At 53.1% G+C, this 25,000-nt stretch overlaps 1 protein-coding gene across 1 annotated transcript in view; it reads right to left on the bottom strand.

Moving 5' to 3' along the window:
- Nucleotides 1–25,000, bottom strand: part of cacna1ha (calcium channel, voltage-dependent, T type, alpha 1H subunit a) — a 126,853-nt gene that overhangs the window by 21,217 nt on the left and 80,636 nt on the right. Inside the window, exons 23-25 of the mRNA XM_045721262.1 lie at nt 20,669–20,820; nt 19,762–19,871; nt 18,241–18,374 (exon numbers count right to left, since the gene is read on the bottom strand). Of these exons, the coding sequence (XP_045577218.1) occupies nt 18,241–18,374; nt 19,762–19,871; nt 20,669–20,820 (396 nt within the window). The remainder of the gene's footprint in view (nt 1–18,240; nt 18,375–19,761; nt 19,872–20,668; nt 20,821–25,000) is intronic.

Raw genomic sequence — 25,000 nt, 5'->3', positions numbered from 1 at the left:
CCTCAGGACTGTGTCTACCTGGAGCGATCCTCAGGACTGTGTCTACCTGGAGCGATCCTCAGGACTGTGTCTACCTCGAGCGATCCTCAGGGATGTGTCTACCTCGAGCGATCCTCAGGACTGTATCTACCTCGAGCGATCCTCAGGACTGTGTCTACCTCGAGCGATCCTCAGGACTGTGTCTACCTCGAGCGATCCTCAGGACTCTGTCTACCTCGAGCGATCCTCAGGACTGTGTCTACCTCGAGCGATCCTCAGGACTGTGTCTACCTCGAGCGATCCTCAGGACTGTGTCTACCTCGAGCGATCCTCAGGACTGTGCCTACCTCGAGCGATCCTCAGGACTGTGTCTACCTCGAGCGATCCTCAGGACTGTGTCTACCTCGAGCGATCCTCAGGACTGTGTCTACCTCGAGCGATCCTCAGTACCCTGCTGTGTCTACCTCGAGCGATCCTCAGGACTGGGCTGTGTCTACCTCAAGCAATCGTCAGGACTGTGACTACCTCGAGCGATCCTCAGGACTGTCTACCTCGAGCGATCCTCAGGACTGTGTCTACCTGGAGCGATCCTCAGGACTGTGTCTACCTGGAGCGATCCTCAGGACTGTGTCTACCTGGAGCGATCCTCAGGACTGTGTCTACCTCGAGCGATCCTCAGGGATGTGTCTACCTCGAGCGATCCTCAGGACTGTATCTACCTCGAGCGATCCTCAGGACTGTGTCTACCTCGAGCGATCCTCAGGACTGTGTCTACCTCGAGCGATCCTCAGGACTCTGTCTTCCTCGAGCGATCCTCAGGACTGTGTCTACCTCGAGCGATCCTCAGGACTGTGTCTACCTCGAGCGATCCTCAGGACTGTGTCTACCTCGAGCGATCCTCAGGACTCTGTCTACCTCGAGCGATCCTCAGGACTGTGTCTACCTCGAGCGATCCTCAGGACTGTGTCTACCTCGAGCGATCCTCAGGACTGTGTCTACCTCGAGCGATCCTCAGTACCCTGCTGTGTCTACCTCGAGCGATCCTCAGGACTGGGCTGTGTCTACCTCAAGCAATCGTCAGGACTGTGACTACCTCGAGCGATCCTCAGGACTGTCTACCTCGAGCGATCCTCAGGACTGTGTCTACCTGGAGCGATCGTCAGGACTGTGTCTACCTGGAGCGATCCTCAGGACTGTGTCTACCTGGAGCGATCCTCAGGACTGTGTCTACCTCGAGCGATCCTCAGGACTGTGTCTACCTCGAGCGATCCTCAGGACTGTGTCTACATATAGCGATCCTCAGTACTGTGTCTACCTCGAGCGATCCTCAGGACTGTGTCTACCTCGAGCGATCCTCAGGGATGTGTCTACCTCGAGCGATCCTCAGGACTGTGTCTACCTCGAGCGATCCTCAGGACTGTGTCTACCTCGAGCGATCCTCAGGACTGTGTCTACCTCGAGCGATCCTCAGGGATGTGTCTACCTCGAGCGATCCTCAGGACTGTGTCTACCTCGAGCGATCCTCAGGACTGTGTCTACCTCGAGCGATCCTCAGGACTGTGCCTACCTCGAGCGATCCTCAGGACTGTGTCTACCTCGAGCGATCCTCAGTACCCTGCTGTGTCTACCTGGAGCGATCCTCAGGACTGGGCTGTGTCTACCTCGAGCGATCGTCAGGACTGTGTCTACCTCGAGCGATCCTCAGGACTGTGTCTACCTCGAGCGATCCTCAGGACTGTGTCTACCTCGAGCGATCCTCAGGACTGTGTCTACCTCGAGCGATCCTCAGGACTGTGTCTACCTCGAGCGATCCTCAGGACTATGTCTACCTCGAGCGATCCTCAGGACTGTGTCTACCTCGAGCGATCCTCAGGACTGTGTCTACCTCGAGCGATCCTCAGGACTGTGTCTACCTCGAGCGTCCCTCATTACCCTGCTGTGTCTACCTCGAGCGATCCTCAGGACTGGGCTGTGTCTACCTCAAGAAATCGTCAGGACTGTGACTACCTCGAGCGATCCTCAGGACTGTCTACCTCGAGCGATCCTCAGGACTGTGTCTACCTGGAGCGATCGTCAGGACTGTGTCTACCTGGAGCGATCCTCAGGACTGTGTCTACCTGGAGCGATCCTCAGGACTGTGTCTACCTCGAGCGATCCTCAGGACTGTGTCTACCTCGAGCGATCCTCAGGACTGTGTCTACATATAGCGATCCTCAGGACTGTGTCTACCTCGAGCGATCCTCAGGACTGTGTCTACCTCGAGCGATCCTCAGGGATGTGTCTACCTCGAGCGATCCTCAGGACTGTGTCTACCTCGAGCGATCCTCAGGACTGTGTCTACCTCGAGCGATCCTCAGGACTGTGTCTACCTCGAGCGATCCTCAGGGATGTGTCTACCTCGAGCGATCCTCAGGACTGTGTCTACCTCGAGCGATCCTCAGGACTGTGTCTACCTCGAGCGATCCTCAGGACTGTGCCTACCTCGAGCGATCCTCAGGACTGTGTCTACCTCGAGCGATCCTCAGTACCCTGCTGTGTCTACCTGGAGCGATCCTCAGGACTGGGCTGTGTCTACCTCGAGCGATCGTCAGGACTGTGTCTACCTCGAGCGATCCTCAGGACTGTGTCTACCTCGAGCGATCCTCAGGACTGTGTCTACCTGGAGCCATCCTCAGGACTGTGTCTACCTCGAGCGATCCTCAGGACTGTGTCTACCTCGAGCGATCCTCAGTACTGTGTCTACCTATAGCGATCCTCAGTACTGTGTCTACGTCGAGCGATCCTCAGGACTGTGTCTACCTCGAGCGATCCTCAGTACCCTGCTGTGTCTACCTGGAGCGATCCTCAGGACTGGGCTGTGTCTACCTCGAGCGATCGTCAGGACTGTGTCTACCTCGAGCGATCCTCAGGACTGTGTCTACCTCGAGCGATCCTCAGGACTGTGTCTACCTGGAGACATCCTCAGGACTGTGTCTACCTCGAGCGATCCTCAGGACTGTGTCTACCTCGAGCGATCCTCAGTACTGTGTCTACCTATAGCGATCCTCAGTACTGTGTCTACCTCGAGCGATCCTCAGGACTGTGTCTACCTCGAGCGATCCTCAGGACTGTGTCTACCTCGAGCGATCCTCAGGACTGTGTCTACCTCGAGCGATCCTCAGGACTGTGTCTACCTCGAGCGATCCTCAGTACCCGTGCTGTGTCTACCTCGAGCGATCCTCAGGACTGGGCTGTGTCTACCTCAAGCAATCGTCAGGACTGTGACTACCTCGAGCGATCCTCAGGACTGTCTACCTCGAGCGATCCTCAGGACTGTGTCTACCTGGAGCGATCGTCAGGACTGTGTCTACCTGGAGCGATCCTCAGGACTGTGTCTACCTGGAGCGATCCTCAGGACTGTGTCTACCTCGAGCGATCCTCAGGACTGTGTCTACCTTGAGCGATCCTCAGTACTGTGTCTACATATAGCGATCATCAGTACTGTGTCTACCTCGAGCAATCCTCAGGACTGTGTCTACCTCGAGCGATCCTCAGGACTGTGTCTACCTCGAGCGATCCTCAGGACTGTGGCTACCTCGAGCGATCCTCAGGACTGTGTCTACCTCGAGCGATCCTCAGGACTGTGTCTACCTCGAGCGATCCTCAGGACTCTGTCTACCTCGAGCGATCCTCAGGACTGTGTCTACCTCGAGCGATCCTCAGGACTGTGTCTACCTCGAGCGATCCTCAGGACTATGTCTACCTCGAGCGATCCTCAGGACTGTGTCTACCTCGAGCGATCCTCAGGACTGTGTCTACCTCGAGCGATCCTCAGGACTGTGTCTACCTCGAGCGATCCTCAGTACCCTGCTGTGTCTACCTCGAGCGATCCTCAGGACTGGGCTGTGTCTACCTCAAGCAATCGTCAGGACTGTGACTACCTCGAGCGATCCTCAGGACTGTCTACCTCGAGCGATCCTCAGGACTGTGTCTACCTGGAGCGATCGTCAGGACTGTGTCTACCTGGAGCGATCCTCAGGACTGTGTCTACCTGGAGCGATCCTCAGGACTGTGTCTACCTCGAGCGATCCTCAGGACTGTGTCTACCTCGAGCGATCCTCAGGACTGTGTCTACATATAGCGATCCTCAGTACTGTGTCTACCTCGAGCGATCCTCAGGACTGTGTCTACCTCGAGCGATCCTCAGGGATGTGTCTACCTCGAGCGATCCTCAGGACTGTGTCTACCTCGAGCGATCCTCAGGACTGTGTCTACCTCGAGCGATCCTCAGGACTGTGTCTACCTCGAGCGATCCTCAGGGATGTGTCTACCTCGAGCGATCCTCAGGACTGTGTCTACCTCGAGCGATCCTCAGGACTGTGTCTACCTCGAGCGATCCTCAGGACTGTGCCTACCTCGAGCGATCCTCAGGACTGTGTCTACCTCGAGCGATCCTCAGTACCCTGCTGTGTCTACCTGGAGCGATCCTCAGGACTGGGCTGTGTCTACCTCGAGCGATCGTCAGGACTGTGTCTACCTCGAGCGATCCTCAGGACTGTGTCTACCTCGAGCGATCCTCAGGACTGTGTCTACCTCGAGAGATCCTCAGGACTGTGTCTACCTCGAGCGATCCTCAGGACTGTGTCTACCTCGAGCGATCCTCAGGACTATGTCTACCTCGAGCGATCCTCAGGACTGTGTCTACCTCGAGCGATCCTCAGGACTGTGTCTACCTCGAGCGATCCTCAGGACTGTGTCTACCTCGAGCGATCCTCAGTACCCTGCTGTGTCTACCTCGAGCGATCCTCAGGACTGGGCTGTGTCTACCTCAAGCAATCGTCAGGACTGTGACTACCTCGAGCGATCCTCAGGACTGTCTACCTCGAGCGATCCTCAGGACTGTGTCTACCTGGAGCGATCGTCAGGACTGTGTCTACCTGGAGCGATCCTCAGGACTGTGTCTACCTGGAGCGATCCTCAGGACTGTGTCTACCTCGAGCGATCCTCAGGACTGTGTCTACCTCGAGCGATCCTCAGGACTGTGTCTACATATAGCGATGCTCAGTACTGTGTCTACCTCGAGCGATCCTCAGGACTGTGTCTACCTCGAGCGATCCTCAGGGATGTGTCTACCTCGAGCGATCCTCAGGACTGTGTCTACCTCGAGCGATCCTCAGGACTGTGTCTACCTCGAGCGATCCTCAGGACTGTGTCTACCTCGAGCGATCCTCAGGGGATGTGTCTACCTCGAGCGATCCTCAGGACTGTGTCTACCTCGAGCGATCCTCAGGACTGTGTCTACCTCGAGCGATCCTCAGGACTGTGCCTACCTCGAGAGATCCTCAGGACTGTGTCTACCTCGAGCGATCCTCAGTACCCTGCTGTGTCTACCTGGAGCGATCCTCAGGACTGGGCTGTGTCTACCTCGAGCGATCGTCAGGACTGTGTCTACCTCGAGAGATCCTCAGGACTGTGTCTACCTCGAGCGATCCTCAGGACTGTGTCTACCTGGAGCCATCCTCAGGACTGTGTCTACCTCGAGCGATCCTCAGGACTGTGTCTACCTCGAGCGATCCTCAGTACTGTGTCTACCTATAGCGATCCTCAGTACTGTGTCTACCTCGAGCGATCCTCAGGACTGTGTCTACCTCGAGCGATCCTCAGTACCCTGCTGTGTCTACCTGGAGCGATCCTCAGGACTGGGCTGTGTCTACCTCGAGCGATCGTCAGGACTGTGTCTACCTCGAGCGATCCTCAGGACTGTGTCTACCTCGAGCGATCCTCAGGACTGTGTCTACCTCGAGCGATCCTCAGTACCCGTGCTGTGTCTACCTCGAGCGATCCTCAGGACTGGGCTGTGTCTACCTCAAGCAATCGGCAGGACTGTGACTACCTCGAGCGATCCTCAGGACTGTCTACCTCGAGCGATCCTCAGGACTGTGTCTACCTGGAGCGATCGTCAGGACTGTGTCTACCTGGAGCGATCCTCAGGACTGTGTCTACCTGGAGCGATCCTCAGGACTGTGTCTACCTCGAGCGATCCTCAGGACTGTGTCTACCTCGAGCGATCCTCAGGACTGTGTCTACATATAGCGATCCTCAGTACTGTGTCTACCTCGAGCGATCCTCAGGACTGTGTCTACCTCGAGCGATCCTCAGGGATGTGTCTACCTCGAGCGATCCTCAGGACTGTGTCTACCTCGAGCGATCCTCAGGACTGTGTCTACCTCGAGCGATCCTCAGGACTGTGCCTACCTCGAGCGATCCTCAGGACTGTGTCTACCTCGAGCGATCCTCAGGACTGTGTCTACCTCGAGCGATCCTCAGGACTGTGTCTACATCGAGCGATCCTCAGGACTGTGCCTACCTCGAGCGATCCTCAGGACTGTGTCTACCTCGAGCGATCCTCAGGACTGTGTCTACCTCGAGCGATCCTCAGGACTGTGTCTACATATAGCGATCCTCAGTACTGTGTCTACCTCGAGCGATCCTCAGGACTGTGTCTACCTCGAGCGATCCTCAGGGATGTGTCTACCTCGAGCGATCCTCAGGACTGTGTCTACCTCGAGCGATCCTCAGGACTGTTCCTACCTCGAGCGATCCTCAGGACTGTGTCTACCTCGAGCGATTCTCAGGGATGTGTCTACCTCGAGCGATCCTCAGGACTGTGTCTACCTCGAGCGATCCTCAGGACTGTGTCTACCTCGAGCGATCCTCAGGACTGTGCCTACCTCGAGCGATCCTCAGGACTGTGTCTACCTCGAGCGATCCTCAGTACCCTGCTGTGTCTACCTGGAGCGATCCTCAGGACTGGGCTGTGTCTACCTCGAGCGATCGTCAGGACTGTGTCTACCTCGAGCGATCCTCAGGACTGTGTCTACCTCGAGCGATCCTCAGGACTGTGTCTACCTGGAGCCATCCTCAGGACTGTGTCTACCTCGAGCGATCCTCAGGACTGTGTCTACCTCGAGCGATCCTCAGTACTGTGTCTACCTATAGCGATCCTCAGTACTGTGTCTACCTCGAGCGATCCTCAGGACTGTGTCTACCTCGAGCGATCCTCAGTACCCTGCTGTGTCTACCTGGAGCGATCCTCAGGACTGGGCTGTGTCTACCTCGAGCGATCGTCAGGACTGTGTCTACCTCGAGCGATCCTCAGGACTGTGTCTACCTCGAGCGATCCTCAGGACTGTGTCTACCTGGAGCCATCCTCAGGACTGTGTCTACCTCGAGCGATCCTCAGGACTGTGTCTACCTCGAGCGATCCTCAGGACTGTGTCTACCTCGAGCGATCCTCAGGACTGTGTCTACCTCGAGCGATAATCAGGATCGTGTCTACCTCGAGCGATCCTCAGTACCCTGCTGTGTCTACCTCGAGCGATCCTCAGGACTGGGCTGTGTCTACCTCAAGCAATCGTCAGGACTGTGACTACCTCGAGCGATCCTCAGGACTGTCTACCTCGAGCGATCCTCAGGACTGTGTCTACCTGGAGCGATCGTCAGGACTGTGTCTACCTGGAGCGATCCTCAGGACTGTGTCTACCTGGAGCGATCCTCAGGACTGTGTCTACCTCGAGCGATCCTCAGGACTGTGTCTACCTCGAGCGATCCTCAGGACTGTGTCTACATATAGCGATCCTCAGTACTGTGTCTACCTCGAGCGATCCTCAGGACTGTGTCTACCTCGAGCGATCCTCAGGGATGTGTCTACCTCGAGCGATCCTCAGGACTGTGTCTACCTCGAGCGATCCTCAGGACTGTGTCTACCTCGAGCGATCCTCAGGACTGTGTCTACCTCGAGCGATCCTCAGGGATGTGTCTACCTCGAGCGATCCTCAGGACTGTGTCTACCTCGAGCGATCCTCAGGACTGTGTCTACCTCGAGCGATCCTGAGGACTGTGCCTACCTCGAGCGATCCTCAGGACTGTGTCTACCTCGAGCGATCCTCAGTACCCTGCTGTGTCTACCTGGAGCGATCCTCAGGACTGGGCTGTGTCTACCTCGAGCGATCGTCAGGACTGTGTCTACCTCGAGCGATCCTCAGGACTGTGTCTACCTCGAGCGATCCTCAGGACTGTGTCTACCTGGAGCCATCCTCAGGACTGTGTCTACCTCGAGCGACCCTCAGGACTGTGTCTACCTCGAGCGATCCTCAGTACTGTGTCTACCTATAGCGATCCTCAGTACTGTGTCTACCTCGAGCGATCCTCAGGACTGCGTCTACCTCGAGCGATCCTCAGGACTGTGTCTACCTCGAGCGATCCTCAGTACCCTGCTGTGTCTACCTCGAGCGATCCTCAGTACCCTGCTGTGTCTACCTCGAGCGATCCTCAGTACCCTGCTGTGTCTACCTCGAGCGATCCTCAGGACTGTGCCTACCTCGAGCGATCCTGAGGACTAGACTGTGTTTACCTCAAGCGATCCTCAGGACTGTGTCTACCTCGAGCGATCCTCAGTACCCTGCTGTGTCTACTTGGAGAGATCCTCAGTACTGTGTCTACCTCGAGCGATCCTCAGTACTGTGTCTACCTCGAGAGATCCTCGGGACTGTGTCTACCTCGAGCGATCCTCAGGACTGTGTCTACATCGAGCGATCCTCAGGACTAGGCTGTGTCTACCTCAAGCGATCCTCAGGACTGTGTCACCTCGAGCGATCCTCAGGACTGTGTCTACCTCGAGCGATCCTCAGTACTGTGTCTACCTCGAGGGATCCTCAGGACTGGGTCTACCTCGAGCGATCCTCAGGACTGTGTCTACCTCGAGCGATCTTCAGGACTGTGTCTACCTCGAGCGATCCTCAGGACTGGGTCTACCTCGAGAGATCCTCAGGACTGTGTCTACCTCGAGCGATCCTCAGGACTGTGTCTACCTCGAGCGATCCTCAGGACTGTGTCTACCTCGAGCGATCCTCAGGACTGTGTCTACCTCGAGCAATCCTCAGGACTGTGTCTACCTCGAGCGATCCTCAGGTCTGTGTCTACCTCGAGCGACCCTCAGTACTGTGTCTACCTCGAGCGATCCTCAGGACTGTGTCTACCTCGAGCGATCCTCAGGGCTGTCTACCTCGAGCGATCCTCAGTGCTGTGTCTTTCTCGAGCGATCCTCAGGACTGTGTCTACCTCGAGCGATCCTCAGGACTGTGTCTACCTCGAGCGATCCTCAGGACTGTGGCTACCTCGAGCGATCCTCAGGTCTGTGTCTACCTCGAGCGATCCTCAGTACTGTGTCTACCTCGAGCGATCCTCAGGACTGTGTCTACCTCGAGGGATCCTCTGGACTGTGTCTACCTCGAGCGATCCTCAGGTCTGTGTCTACCTCGAGCGATCCTCAGGACTGTGTCTACCTCGAGCGATCCTCAGTACTGTGTCTACCTCGAGCGATCCTCAGGACTGTGTCTACCTCGAGCGATCCTCAGGGATGTGTTTACCTCGAGCGATCCTCAGGACTGTGTCTACCTTCGAGCGATCCTCAGGAATGTGTCTACCTCGAGCGATCCTCAGTACTGTGTCTACCTCGAGCGATCCTCAGGACTGTGTCTACCTCGAGCGATCCTCAGGACTGTGTCTACCTCGAGCGATCCTCAGGACTGTGTCTACCTCGAGCGATCCTCAGTACCCTGCTGTGTCTACCTCGAGCGATCCTCAGTACCCTGCTGTGTCTACCTCGAGCGATCCTCATGACTGTGTCTACCTCGAGCGATCCTGAGCACTAGACTGTGTTTACCTCAAGCGATCCTCAGGACTGTGTCTACCTCGAGCGATCCTCAGGACTGTGTCTACCTCGAGCGATCCTCAGGACTGTGTCTACCTCGAGCAATCCTCAGTACCCTGCTGTGTCTACCTCGAGCGATCCTCAGTACCCTGCTGTGTCTACCTTGAGCGATCCTCAGTACTGTGTCTACCTCGAGCGATCCTCAGGACTGTGTCTACCTCGAGCAATCCTCAGGACTGTGTCTACCTCGAGCGATCCTCAGTACCCTGCTGCGTCTACCTCGAGCGATCCTCAGTACCCTGCTATGTCTACCTCGAGCGATCCTCAGTACCCTGCTGTGTCTACCTCGAGCAATCCTCAGGACTGTGCCTACCTCGAGCGATCCTGAGGACTAGACTGTGTTTACCTCAAGTGATCCTCAGGACTGTGTCTACCTCAAGCGATCCTCAGGACTGTGTCTTCCTCGAGCGATCCTCAGTACCCTGCTGTGTCTACCTGGAGCGATCCTCAGTACTGTGTCTACCTCGAGCGATCCTCAGTACTGTGTCTACCTCGAGAGATCCTCGGGACTGTGTCTACCTCGAGCGATCCTCAGGACTGAATCTACCTCGAGCGATCCTCAGGACTGTGTCTACCTCGAGCGATCCTCAGTACTGTGTCTACCTATAGCGATCCTCAGTACTGTGTCTACCTCGAGCGATCCTCAGGACTGTGTCTACCTCGAGCGATCCTCAGGACTGTGTCTACCTCGAGCGATCCTCAGGACTGTGTCTACCTCGAGCGATCCTCAGGACTGTGTCTACCTCGAGCGATCCTCAGTACCCTGCTGTGTCTACCTCGAGCGATCCTCAGGACTGGGCTGTGTCTACCTCAAGCAATCGTCAGGACTGTGACTACCTCGAGCGATCCTCAGGACTGTCTACCTCGAGCGATCCTCAGGACTGTGTCTACCTGGAGCGATCCTCAGGACTGTGTCTACCTGGAGCGATCCTCAGGACTGTGTCTACCTCGAGCGATCCTCAGGACTGTGTCTACCTCGAGCGATCCTCAGGACTGTGTCTACCTCGAGCGATCCTCAGGACTGTGTCTACCTATAGCGATCCTCAGTAATGTGTCTACCTCGAGCGATCCTCAGGACTGTGTCTACCTCGAGCGATCCTCAGGGATGTGTCTACCTCGAGCGATCCTCAGGGATGTGTCTACCTCGAGCGATCCTCAGGACTGTGTCTACCTCGAGCGATCCTCAGGACTGTGTCTACCTCGAGCGATCCTCAGGACTGTGTACCTCGAGCGATCCTCAGGACTGTGTCTACCTCGAGCGATCCTCAGGACTGTGTCTACCTCGAGCGATCCTCAGGACTGTGTCTACCTCGAGCGATCCTCAGGACTCTGTCTACCTCGAGTGATCCTCAGGACTGTGTCTACCTCGAGCGATCCTCAGGACTGTGTCTACCTCGAGCGATCCTCAGTACCCTGCTGTGTCTACCTCGAGCGATCCTCAGTACCCTGCTGTGTCTACCTCGAGCGATCCTCAGTACCCTGCTGTGTCTACCTCGAGCGATCCTCAGGACTGTGCCTACCTCGAGCGATCCTGAGGACTAGACTGTGTTTACCTCAAGCGATCCTCAGGACTGTGTCTACCTCGAGCGATCCTCAGTACCCTGCTGTGTCTACTTGGAGAGATCCTCAGTACTGTGTCTACCTCGAGCGATCCTCAGTACTGTGTCTACCTCGAGAGATCCTCGGGACTGTGTCTACCTCGAGCGATCCTCAGGACTGTGTCTACATCGAGCGATCCTCAGGACTAGGCTGTGTCTACCTCAAGCGATCCTCAGGACTGTGTCACCTCGAGCGATCCTCAGGACTGTGTCTACCTCAAGCGATCCTCAGTACTGTGTCTACCTCGAGGGATCCTCAGGACTGGGTCTACCTCGAGCGATCCTCAGGACTGTGTCTACCTCGAGCGATCTTCAGGACTGTGTCTACCTCGAGCGATCCTCAGGACTGGGTCTACCTCAAGAGATCCTCAGGACTGTGTCTACCTCGAGCGATCCTCAGGACTGTGTCTACCTCGAGCGATCCTCAGGACTGTGTCTACCTCGAGCGATCCTCAGTACCCTGCTGTGTCTACCTCGAGCGATCCTCAGGACTGGGCTGTGTCTACCTCAAGCAATCGTCAGGACTGTGACTACCTCGAGCGATCCTCAGGACTGTCTACCTCGAGCGATCCTCAGGACTGTGTCTACCTGGAGCGATCCTCAGGACTGTGTCTACCTGGAGCGATCCTCAGGACTGTGTCTACCTCGAGCGATCCTCAGGACTGTGTCTACCTCGAGCGATCCTCAGGACTGTGTCTACCTCGAGCGATCCTCAGGACTGTGTCTACCTATAGCGATCCTCAGTAATGTGTCTACCTCGAGCGATCCTCAGGACTGTGTCTACCTCGAGCGATCCTCAGGGATGTGTCTACCTCGAGCGATCCTCAGGGATGTGTCTACCTCGAGCGATCCTCAGGACTGTGTCTACCTCGAGCGATCCTCAGGACTGTGTCTACCTCGAGCGATCCTCAGGACTGTGTACCTCGAGCGATCCTCAGGACTGTGTCTACCTCGAGCGATCCTCAGGACTGTGTCTACCTCGAGCGATCCTCAGGACTGTGTCTACCTCGAGCGATCCTCAGGACTCTGTCTACCTCGAGTGATCCTCAGGACTGTGTCTACCTCGAGCGATCCTCAGGACTGTGTCTACCTCGAGCGATCCTCAGTACCCTGCTGTGTCTACCTCGAGCGATCCTCAGTACCCTGCTGTGTCTACCTCGAGCGATCCTCAGTACCCTGCTGTGTCTACCTCGAGCGATCCTCAGGACTGTGCCTACCTCGAGCGATCCTGAGGACTAGACTGTGTTTACCTCAAGCGATCCTCAGGACTGTGTCTACCTCGAGCGATCCTCAGTACCCTGCTGTGTCTACTTGGAGAGATCCTCAGTACTGTGTCTACCTCGAGCCATCCTCAGTACTGTGTCTACCTCGAGAGATCCTCGGGACTGTGTCTACCTCGAGCGATCCTCAGGACTGTGTCTACATCGAGCGATCCTCAGGACTAGGCTGTGTCTACCTCAAGCGATCCTCAGGACTGTGTCACCTCGAGCGATCCTCAGGACTGTGTCTACCTCAAGCGATCCTCAGTACTGTGTCTACCTCGAGGGATCCTCAGGACTGGGTCTACCTCGAGCGATCCTCAGGACTGTGTCTACCTCGAGCGATCTTCAGGACTGTGTCTACCTCGAGCGATCCTCAGGACTGGGTCTACCTCAAGAGATCCTCAGGACTGTGTCTACCTCGAGCGATCCTCAGGACTGTGTCTACCTCGAGCGATCCTCAGGACTGTGTCTACCTCGAGTGATCCTCAGGACTGTGTCTACCTCGAGAAATCCTCAGGACTGTGTCTACCTCGAGCGATCCTCAGGTCTGTGTCTACCTCGAGCGACCCTCAGTACTGTGTCTACCTCGAGCGATCCTCAGGACTGTGTCTACCTCGAGCGATCCTCAGGGCTGTCTACCTCGAGCGATCCTCAGTGCTGTGTCTTTCTCGAGCGATCCTCAGGACTGTGTCTACCTCGAGCGATCCTCAGGACTGTGTCTACCTCGAGCGATCCTCAGGACTGTGGCTACCTCGAGCGATCCTCAGGTCTGTGTCTACCTCGAGCGATCCTCAGTACTGTGTCTACCTCGAGCGATCCTCAGGACTGTGTCTACCTCGAGGGATAGTCTGGACTGTGTCTACCTCGAGCGATCCTCAGGTCTGTGTCTACCTCGAGCGATCCTCAGGACTGTGTCTACCTCGAGCGATCCTCAGTACTGTGTCTACCTCGAGCGATCCTCAGGACTGTGTCTACCTCGAGCGATCCTCAGGGATGTGTTTACCTCGAGCGATCCTCAGGACTGTGTCTACCTTCGAGCGATCCTCAGGAATGTGTCTACCTCGAGCGATCCTCAGTACTGTGTCTACCTCGAGCGATCCTCAGGACCGTGTCTACCTCGAGCGATCCTCAGGACTGTGTCTACCTCGAGCGATCCTCAGGACTGTGTCTACCTCGAGCGATCCTCAGTACCCTGCTGTGTCTACCTCGAGCGATCCTCAGTACCCTGCTGTGTCTACCTCGAGCGATCCTCATGACTGTGTCTACCTCGAGCGATCCGGAGCACTAGACTGTGTTTACCTCAAGCGATCCTCAGGACTGTGTCTACCTCGAGCGATCCTCAGGACTGTGTCTACCTCGAGCGATCCTCAGGACTGTGTCTACCTCGAGCAATCCTCAGTACCCTGCTGTGTCTACCTCGAGCGATCCTCAGTACCCTGCTGTGTCTACCTTGAGCGATCCTCAGTACTGTGTCTACCTCGAGCGATCCTCAGGACTGTGTCTACCTCGAGCAATCCTCAGGACTGTGTCTACCTCGAGCGATCCTCAGTACCCTGCTGCGTCTACCTCGAGCGATCCTCAGTACCCTGCTATGTCTACCTCGAGCGATCCTCAGTACCCTGCTGTGTCTACCTCGAGCAATCCTCAGGACTGTGCCTACCTCGAGCGATCCTGAGGACTAGACTGTGTTTACCTCAAGTGATCCTCAGGACTGTGTCTACCTCAAGCGATCCTCAGGACTGTGTCTTCCTCGAGCGATCCTCAGTACCCTGCTGTGTCTACCTGGAGCGATCCTCAGTACTGTGTCTACCTCGAGCGATCCTCAGTACTGTGTCTACCTCGAGAGATCCTCGGGACTGTGTCTACCTCGAGCGATCCTCAGGACTGAATCTACCTCGAGCGATCCTCAGGACTGTTGCACCCCGAGCGATCCTCAGGACTGTGTCTACCTCGAGCGATCCTCAGTACTGTGTCTACCTCGAGGGATCCTCAGGACTGGGTCTACCTCGAGCGATCCTCAGGACTGTGTCTACCTCGAGCGATCCTCAGGACTGTGTCTACCTCGAGCGATCCTCAGGACTGGGTCTACCTCGAGAGATCCTCAGGACTGTGTCTACCTCGAGCGATCCTCAGGACTGTGTCTACCTCGAGCGATCCTCAGGACTGTGTCTACTTCGAGCGATCCTCAGGACTGTGTCTACCTCGAGCAATCCTCAGGACTGTGTCTACCTCGAGCGATCCTCAGGTCTGTGTCTACCTCAAGCGATCCTCAGTACTGTGTCTACCTCGAGCGATCCTCAGGACTGTGTCTACCTCGAGCGATCCTCAGTACTGTGTCTACCTATAGCGATCCTCAGTACTGTGTCTACCTCGAGCGATCCTCAGGACTGTGTCTACCTCGAGCGATCCTCAGGACTGTGTCTACCTCGAGCGATCCTCAGGACTGTGTCTACCTCGAGCGATCCTCAGGACTGTGTCTACCTCGAGCGATCCTCAGTACCCTGCTGTGTCTACCTCGAGCGATCCTCAGGACTGGGCTGTGTCTACCTCAAGCAATCGTCAGGACTGTGACTACCTCGAGCGATCCTCAGGACTGTGTCTACCTGGAGCGATCCTCAGGACTGTGTCTACCTCGAGCGATCCTCAGGACTGTGTCTACCTCGAGCGATCCTCAGGACTGTGTCTACATATAGCGATCCTCAGTACTGTGTCTACCTCGAGCGATCCTCAGGACTGTGTCTACCTCGAGCGATCCTCAGGACTGTGTCTACCTCGAGCGATCCTCAGGGATGTGTCTACCTCGAGCGATCCTCAGGACTGTGTCTACCTCGAGCGATCCTCAGGACTGTGTCTACCTCGAGCGATCCTCAGGACTGTGTCTACCTCGAGCGATCCTCAGGGATGTGTCTACCTCGAGCGATCCTCAGGACTGTGTCTACCTCGAGCGATCCTCAGGACTGTGTCTACCTCGAGCGATCCTGAGGACTGTGCCTACCTCGAGCGATCCTCAGGACTGTGTCTACCTCGAGCGATCCTCAGTACCCTGCTGTGTCTACCTGGAGCGATCCTCAGGACTGGGCTGTGTCTACCTCGAGCGATCGTCAGGACTGTGTCTACCTCGAGCGATCCTCAGGACTGTGTCTACCTCGAGCGATCCTCAGGACTGTGTCTACCTGGAGCCATCCTCAGGACTGTGTCTACCTCGAGCGATCCTCAGGACTGTGTCTACCTCGAGCGATCCTCAGTACTGTGTCTACCTATAGCGATCCTCAGTACTGTGTCTACCTCGAGCGATCCTCAGGACTGTGTCTACCTCGAGCGATCCTCAGGACTGTGTCTACCTCGAGCGATCCTCAGGACTGTGTCTACCTCGAGCGATCCTCAGGACTGTGTTTACCTCGAGCGATCCTCAGTACCCTGCTGTGTCTACCTCGAGCGATCCTCAGGACTGGGCTGTGTCTACCTCAAGCAATCGTCAGGACTGTGACTACCTCGAGCGATCCTCAGGACTGTCTACCTCGAGCGATCCTCAGGACTGTGTCTACCTGGAGCGATCCTCAGGACTGTGTCTACCTGGAGCGATCCTCAGGACTGTGTCTACCTCGAGCGATCCTCAGGACTGTGTCTACCTCGAGCGATCCTCAGGACTGTGTCTACCTCGAGCGATCCTCAGGACTGTGTCTACCTATAGCGATCCTCAGTAATGTGTCTACCTCGAGCGATCCTCAGGACTGTGTCTACCTCGAGCGATCCTCAGGGATGTGTCTACCTCGAGCGATCCTCAGGGATGTGTCTACCTCGAGCGATCCTCAGGACTGTGTCTACCTCGAGCGATCCTCAGGACTGTGTCTACCTCGAGCGATCCTCAGGACTGTGTCTACCTCGAGCGATCCTCAGGACTGTGTCTACCTCGAGCGATCCTCAGGACTCTGTCTACCTCGAGTGATCCTCAGGACTGTGTCTACCTCGAGCGATCCTCAGGACTGTGTCTACCTCGAGCGATCCTCAGTACCCTGCTGTGTCTACCTCGAGCGATCCTCAGTACCCTGCTGTGTCTACCTCGAGCGATCCTCAGTACCCTGCTGTGTCTACCTCGAGCGATCCTCAGGACTGTGCCTACCTCGAGCGATCCTGAGGACTAGACTGTGTTTACCTCAAGCGATCCTCAGGACTGTGTCTACCTCGAGCGATCCTCAGTACCCTGCTGTGTCTACCTGGAGAGATCCTCAGTACTGTGTCTACCTCGAGCGATCCTCAGTACTGTGTCTACCTCGAGAGATCCTCGGGACTGTGTCTACCTCGAGCGATCCTCAGGACTGTGTCTACATCGAGCGATCCTCAGGACTAGGCTGTGTCTACCTCAAGCGATCCTCAGGACTGTGTCACCTCGAGCGATCCTCAGGACTGTGTCTACCTCGAGCGATCCTCAGTACTGTGTCTACCTCGAGGGATCCTCAGGACTGGGTCTACCTCGAGCGATCCTCAGGACTGTGTCTACCTCGAGCGATCTTCAGGACTGTGTCTACCTTCGAGCGATCCTCAGGACTGGGTCTACCTCGAGAGATCCTCAGGACTGTGTCTACCTCGAGCGATCCTCAGGACTGTGTCTACCTCGAGCGATCCTCAGGACTGTGTCTACCTCGAGCGATCCTCAGGACTGTGTCTAACTCGAGCAATCCTCAGGACTGTGTCTACCTCGAGCGATCCTCAGGTCTGTGTCTACCTCGAGCGACCCTCAGTACTGTGTCTACCTCGAGCGATCCTCAGGACTGTGTCTACCTCGAGCGATCCTCAGGGACGTCTCTACCTCGAGCGATCCTCAGTACTGTGTCTACCTCGAGCGATCCTCAGTACTGTGTCTACCTCGAGGGATCCTCAGGACTGTGTCTACCTCGAGCGATCCTCAGGACTGTATCTACCTCGAGCGAACCTCAGTACTGTGTCTACCTCGAGCGATCCTCAGGACTAGGCTGTGTCTACCTCAAGCGATCCTCAGGACTGTGTCTACCTCGAGGGATCCTCAGGACTGTGTCTACCTTGAGCGATCCTCAGTACTGTGTCTACGTCGAGCGATCCTCAGGACTGGGCCTACCTCGAGCGATCCTCAGGACTGTGGCTACCTCGAGCGATCCTCAGGACTGTGTCTACCTCGAGCGATCCTCAGTACTGTGTCTACCTCGAGCGATCCTCAGGACTGGGTCTACCTCGAGCGATCCTCAGGACTGTGTCTACCTCGAGCGATCCTCAGGACTGTGTCTACCTCGAGCGATCCTCAGGACTGTGCCTACCTCGAGCGATCCTCAGGACTGTGTCTACCTCGAGCGATCCTCAGGACTGTGTCTACCTCGAGTGATCCTCAGGTCTGTGTCTACCTCGAGCGATCCTCAGTACTGTGTCTACCTCGAGCGATCCTCAGGACTGTGTCTATCTCGAGCGATCCTCAGGGATGCCTCTACCTCGAGCGATCCTCAGGACTGTGTCTACCTCGAGCGATCCTCAGGACTGTGTCTACCTCGAGCGATCCTCAGTACTGTGTCTACCTCGAGCGATCCTCAATCCTGTGTCTACCTCGAGCGATCCTCAGGACTGTCTACCTCGAGCGATCCTCAGTACTGTGTCTACCTCGAGCGATCCTCAAGACTGTGTCTACCTCGAGCGATCCTCAGGACTCTCATGATCCTGATGATGGTGGGGTTGATGGGTAATGATGCGTTCATTTTCAGCTCCTCCAGAGTGATGCCCATGATGGACAGCAGCACTATGGCCAGGTCCAGCTGGTTCCACCTGGATACACACACACACACACACACACACACACACACACACACACACACACACACACACACACACACACACACACACACACACACACACACACACACACACACACACACACACACACACATAAACACACACAGACACATTTTTGTGTCAAGATCCAATGACCGAGTGAGGAACACTTTGTGTGTGTGTGTGTGTGTGCGTGTGTGTGTGTGTGTATGTATGTGTAGTGTAGTGTGTGTAGTGTGTGTATGTGTGTGTAGTGTGTGTATGTGTGTGTGTGTGTGTATGTGTAGTGTGTGTGTGTGTGTGTGTATGTATGTGTAGTGTAGTGTGTGTAGTGTGTGTATGTGCGTGTAGTGTGTGTATGTGTGTGTGTGTGTGTGTAGTGTGTATGTGTAGTGTAGTGTGTGTGTGTGTATGTGTAGTGTGTGTGTGTGTGTGTGTGTGTGTGTATGTATGTGTAGTGTAGTGTGTGTAGTGTGTGTATGTGTGTGTGTGTGTAGTGTGTATGTATGTGTAGTGTAGTGTGTGTAGTGTGTATGTGTGTGTGTGTGTGTGTGTGTGTGTAGTGTGTGTGTAGTGTGTGTAGTGTGTGTGTAGTGTGTAGTGTGTGTGTGTGTAGTGTGTAGTGTGTGTAGTGTGTAGTGTGTAGTGTGTGTGTGTGTAGTGTGTGTGTGTGTGTGTGTGTATATATGTATGTGTAGTGTAGTGTGTGTGAGTGTAGTGTGTGTGTATATGTGTGTGTAGTGTGTAGTGTAGTGTGTGTAGTGTAGTGTGTGTGTATATGTGTGTGTAGTGTGTAGTGTAGTGTGTGTGTATATGTGTGTGTAGTGTGTAGTGTAGTGTGTGTAGTGTAGTGTGTAGTGTGTAGTGTGTAGTGTAGTGTGTAGTGTAGTGTGTAGTGTGTGTGTGTGTAGTGTGTAGTGTAGTGTGTGTAGTGTAGTGTGTAGTGTGTAGTGTGTAGTGTAGTGTGTGTAGTGTAGTGTGTAGTGTGTGTGTGTGTAGTGTAGTGTAGTGTGTAGTGTGTAGTGTGTACTGTAGTGTGTGTAGTGTAGTGTGTAGTGTGTGTGTGTGTAGTGTGTAGTGTAGTGTGTGTAGTGTAGTGTGTAGTGTAGTGTGTAGTGTGTAGTGTAGTGTGTGTGTAGTGTAGTGTGTAGTGTGTGAGTGTATTGTGTGTGTATATGTGTGTGTAGTGTGTAGTGTAGTGTGTGTAGTGTAGTGTGTAGTGTAGTGTGTAGTGTAGTGTGTAGTGTAGTGTGTAGTGTGTAGTGTAGTGTGTAGTGTGTAGTGTAGTGTGTGTAGTGTAGTGTGTGTAGTGTGTAGTGGTGTAGTGTGTAGTGTGTAGTGTAGTGTGTGTAGTGTAGTGTGTAGTGTGTAGAATGTGTACCTGTCCTTGAAAAACCTGTGCAGTCCGAAGGCCACTAGTTTCAGCAGGGTCTCGATGATGAAGATACAGGTAAACAAGTAGTTACAGTACTTCAGAGCTTCCTCCAGATACTGGACACACACACACACACACACACACACACACACACACACACACACACACACACACACACACACACACACACACACACACACACACACACACACACACACAGAGTTAGTACCTCCAGTAGAAAGATCCAGAAGACAGAACACTATCAGACCATCATGGTTACCAGTGGTTGGTTGATTTTCATACTTTCGTGTTTGCTATGGTTACCAAAGTTACCTAATTTCAGTGTGGTTGCTATAGTTACCGGTGTGCGAGGTTACTTCAGCTACCTGATGATGGTTGTAGTGTGGTTGCCATAGTTACCTGAGGCTGGTTGTAGTGTGGTGTGGTTGCTATAGTTACCTGAGGCTGGTTGTGGTGTGGTTGCTATAGTTACCCGAGGCTTTTTTAGTGTGGTGTGGTTGCTATAGTTACCTGAGGCTGGTTGTGGTGTGGTTGCTATAGTTACCTGAGGCTGGTTGTGGTGTGGTTGCTATAGTAATCTGAAGCTGGTTGTGGTGTGGTTACTATAGTTACCTGAAGCTGGTTGTGGTGTGGTTGCTATAGTTACCTGAGGCTGGTTGTGGTGTGGTTGCTATAGTTACCTGTGGCTGGTTGTAGTGTGGTGTGGTTGCTATAGTTACCTGAGGCTGGTTGCGGTGTGGTTGCTATAGTTACCCGAGGCTTTTTAGTGAGGTGTGGTTGCTATAGTTACCTGAGGCTGGTTGTGGTGTGGTTGCTATAGTTACCTGAGGCTGGTTGTGGTGTGGTTGCTATAGTTGCCTGAGGCTGGTTGTAGTGTGGTTGCTATAGTTACCTGTGGCTGGTTGTAATGCTCCATGCTCATGGTGACGACGTTGATGCCGATGATGACGGTGATGAAGAGGTCCAGGTAGTGGCTGGTGCACAACGTGTGGATGGTGAGACGAACCGGGGAGTAGTCTGCATAGTAAGGTCTCTGTTGGGCCTCTGGAACACACACACACACACACACACACACACACACACACACACACACACACACACACACACACACACACACACACACACACACAGTCAGGACACCTACATGTAGGGAGAGATACACACAGAGGTGTGGCATGTACAAACAGAGGACCAGAGGTGTGTGTGTGTCTTCCTGTGGCTTGTCATGCCTGGGGGCGTGTCCTGACATCAACTGTAACATTACCAATGACATCAACAGTGACATCACCAATGAGATCAACAGTGACATCACCAATGACATCAACAGTGACATCACCAGTAACATTACCAATGTCATCACCAGTGACATTACCAATGACATCACCAGTGACATCAACAGTAACATTACCAATGACATCAACAGTGACATCACCAGTGACAACAACAGTAACATTACCAATGATATCAACAGTGACATCACCAGTGACATCAACAGTAACATCACCAATGACATCACCAGTGACATCACCAGTGACATCACCAGTAACATTACCAATGACATCACCAATGACATCACCAGTGACATCAACAGTAACATCACCAATGACATCAACAGTGACATCACCAGTGACATCAACAGTAACATTACCAATGACATCAACAGTGACATCACCAGTGACATCAACAGTAACATCACCAATGACATCACCAGTGACATCACCAGTGACATCACCAGTAACATTACCAATGACATCACCAATGACATCACCAGTAACATCACCAGTGACATCACCAATGACATTACCAATGACATCACCAATGACATCAACAGTGACATCACCAGAGACATCACCAGAGACATTACTAAGGAAGTTGAGATTCAGTAACAGACAGTAACTATGACATCATCAGTAACAGACAGTAACTATGACATCATCAGTAACAGACAGTAACTATGAGACAGACATGGTTTGGGAGTTGACATTGAGTAACGGACAGTAACTATGACATCATCAGTAACAGACAGTAGCTGTGACATCATCAGTAACAGACAGTAACTATGACATCATCAGTAACAGACAGTAACTATGACACAGACATGGTTTGGGAGTTGACATTCAGTAACGGACAGTAACTATGACATCATCAGTAACGGACAGTAACTATGACATCATCAGTAACAGACAGTAACTATGAGACAGACATGGTTTGGGGTCAATTCAGTCAGAAAGTGCAAATTCAATTCAATGATTAAAAAAAGAAAAGAAAATAAATTCCAATTGATGCTGATGTTGATATTGAATGAACCCACAAACCCTGCTGAGACAAACTGGACAAACACGTGAGGTCATTCCCCAACTCCTGCTGCACTACCTACCGCTTGGTGGCGGTGTGATTACTGAACTCTATACCATCTATCTATTGGTCAACGGTCCCAAGCAACGTTCCAGCTGTGTTTCTGAGTCTGCTGCCCATCAAACCATGTGTTACCGGTATACCACTGACGATACCGTCTCATGTTTACCGGCACAGTAGCACCGACTGCACCGTACCGTACTGTTCGTGTTTGTTAAGAGTTGATGCTGCTGTAGGTGTGTAGATCTTACATCATGCCGACATCATGCCCACATTCAGAGCTAACGTAGCTAACGTAGCTAATGTAGCTAATATAGCTAAGGTAGCTAATATATCTAAGGTAGCTAATATAGCTAACGTTGTAGCTAATGTAGCTAACGTAGCTAATGTAGATAATGTAGCTAAGGTAGCTAATATAGCTAACGTTGTAGCTAATGTAGCTAACGTAGCTAATGTAGCTAATATAGCTAACGTTGTAGCTAATGTAGCTAACGTAGCTAATGTAGATAATGTAGCTAAGGTAGCTAATATAGCTAACGTTGTAGCTAATGTAGCTAACGTAGCTAATGTAGCTAACGTTGTAGCTAATGTAGCTAACGTAGGTAATGTAGCTAACGTAGCTAATGTAGCTAACGTAGCTAATGTAGCTAATATAGCTAACGTTGTAGCTAATGTAGCCAACGTAGCTAATGTAGCTAATGTAACTAACGTAGCAAATGTAGCTAACGTAGTAATGTAGCTAACGTAGCTAACGTAGCTAATGTAGCTTATCTTGTGTCCTGTGTGAATTTAAGTATGCCAACTCTAATTCGCTCTCTCTCCCTCTCCTCAAGGAGGACCTGAGCCTTCGGGCCATGCTTCAGGACTGCCTGGCCTGATGACTCCTTGCTGTCCCCAGTCCACCTGGTCGTGCTGCTGCTCTAGTTTCAACTATTCTGCCTGCGGCTATGAAACCCTGACGTTTTCACCGGATGTGCTACCTCGACCTGCTGTTTTCGACTCTCCCTCTCTCTACCGCACCTGCTGTCTCTAACTCTGAATGCTCGGCTATGAAAAGTCAACTGACATTTACTCCTGAGGTGCTGACCTGTTGCACCCTCGACAACCACTGTGATTATTATTATCTGACCCTGCTGGTCATTTATGAACATTAGAACATCTTGGCCATGTTCAGTTATAATCTCCACCCGGCACAGCCAGAAGAGGACTGGCCACCCCTCAAAGCCTGGTTCCTCTCTAGGTTTCTTCCTAAGGTTTTGGCCTTTCTAGGGAGTTTTTTGCTAGCCACCGTGCTTCTACATCTGCATTGCTTGCTGTTTTGGGGTTAAAGGCTGGGTTTCTGTACAACACTTTGTGACATCTGATAATGTAAAAAAATGGCTTTATAAACACATTTGATTGATATTATAAAGATGTCAGCTGTAGCAGGGTTTATACTGTACAGTCGTGGCCAAAAAGTTAAAAAGTTATTGACAATTACATGAAGTTGATGCAAAGAGTCAATATTTGCAGTGATGGCAGCCCATTCTTGCATAATCAATGCTTTGAGTTTGTCAGAATTTGTGGGTTTTGTTTGTCCACCCGCCTCTTGAGGATTGACCACAAGTTCTCAATGGGATTAAGGTCTGGGGAGTTTCCTGGCCATGGACCCAAAATATCGATGTTTTGTTCCCCGAGCCACTTAGTTATCACTTTTGCCTTATGGCAAGGTGTTCCATCATGCTGGAAAAGGCATTGTTCGTCACCAAACTGTTCCTGGATGGTTGGGAGAAGTTGCTCTCGGAGGATGTGTTGGTACCATTCTTTATTCATGGCTGTGTTCTTAGGCAAAATTGTGAGTGAGCCCACTCCCTTGGCTGAGAAGCAACCCCACACATGAATGGTCTCAGGATGCTTTACTGTTGGCATGACACAGGACTGATGGTAGCGCTCACCTTGTCTTCTCCGGACAAGCTTTTTTCCGGATGCCCCAAACAATCGGAAAGGGGATTCATCAGAGAAAATGACTTTACCCCAGTCCTCAGCAGTCCAATCCCTGTACCTTTTGCAGAATATCAGTCTGTCCCTGATGTTTTTCCTGGAGAGAAGTGGCTTCTTTGCTGCCCTTCTTGACACCAGGCCATCCTCCAAAAGTCTTCACCTCACACCTGCCTGCTGCCATTCCTGAGCAAGCTCTGTACTGCTGGTGCCCCGATCCCGCAGCTGAATCAACTTTAGGAAACGGTCCTGGCGTTTGCTGGACTTTCTTGGGCGCCCTGACGCCTTCTTCACAACAATTGAACCGCTCTCCTTGAAGTTCTTGATGATCCGATAAATGGTTGATTTAGGTGCAATCTTACTGGCAGCAATATCCTTGCCTGTGAAGCCCTTTTTGTGCAAAGCAATGATGACGCCACATGTTTCCTTGCAGGTAACCATGGCTGACAGAGGAAGAACAATGATTCCAATCACCACCCTCCTTTTGAAGCTTCCAGTCTGTTATTCGAACTCAATCAGCATGACAGAGTGATCTCCAGCCTTGTCCTCGTCAACACTCACACCTGTGTTAACGAGAGAATCACTGACATGATGTCAGCTGGTCCTTTTGTGGCAGGGCTGAAATGCAGTGGAAATGTTTTTTGGGGGATTCAGTTCATTTGCATGGCAAAGAGGGACTTTGCAATTAATTACAATTCATCTGATCACTCTTCATAACATTCTGGAGTATATGCAAGGCAGCAGACTTTGGGAAAATTAATATTTGTGTCATTCTCAAAACATTTGGCCACGACTGTAGAGATATCAGCTGTAGCAGGGTTTATACTGTATAGATATCAGCTGTAGCAGGGTTTATACTGTAGAGATATCAGCTGTAGCAGGGTTTATACTG

Source organism: Salmo salar, chromosome ssa06 (genome assembly GCF_905237065.1).
Source record: "Salmo salar chromosome ssa06, Ssal_v3.1, whole genome shotgun sequence".
Classification (NCBI taxonomy): domain Eukaryota; kingdom Metazoa; phylum Chordata; class Actinopteri; order Salmoniformes; family Salmonidae; genus Salmo; species Salmo salar.
This window is presented reverse-complemented; position numbering and strand designations above follow the sequence as displayed.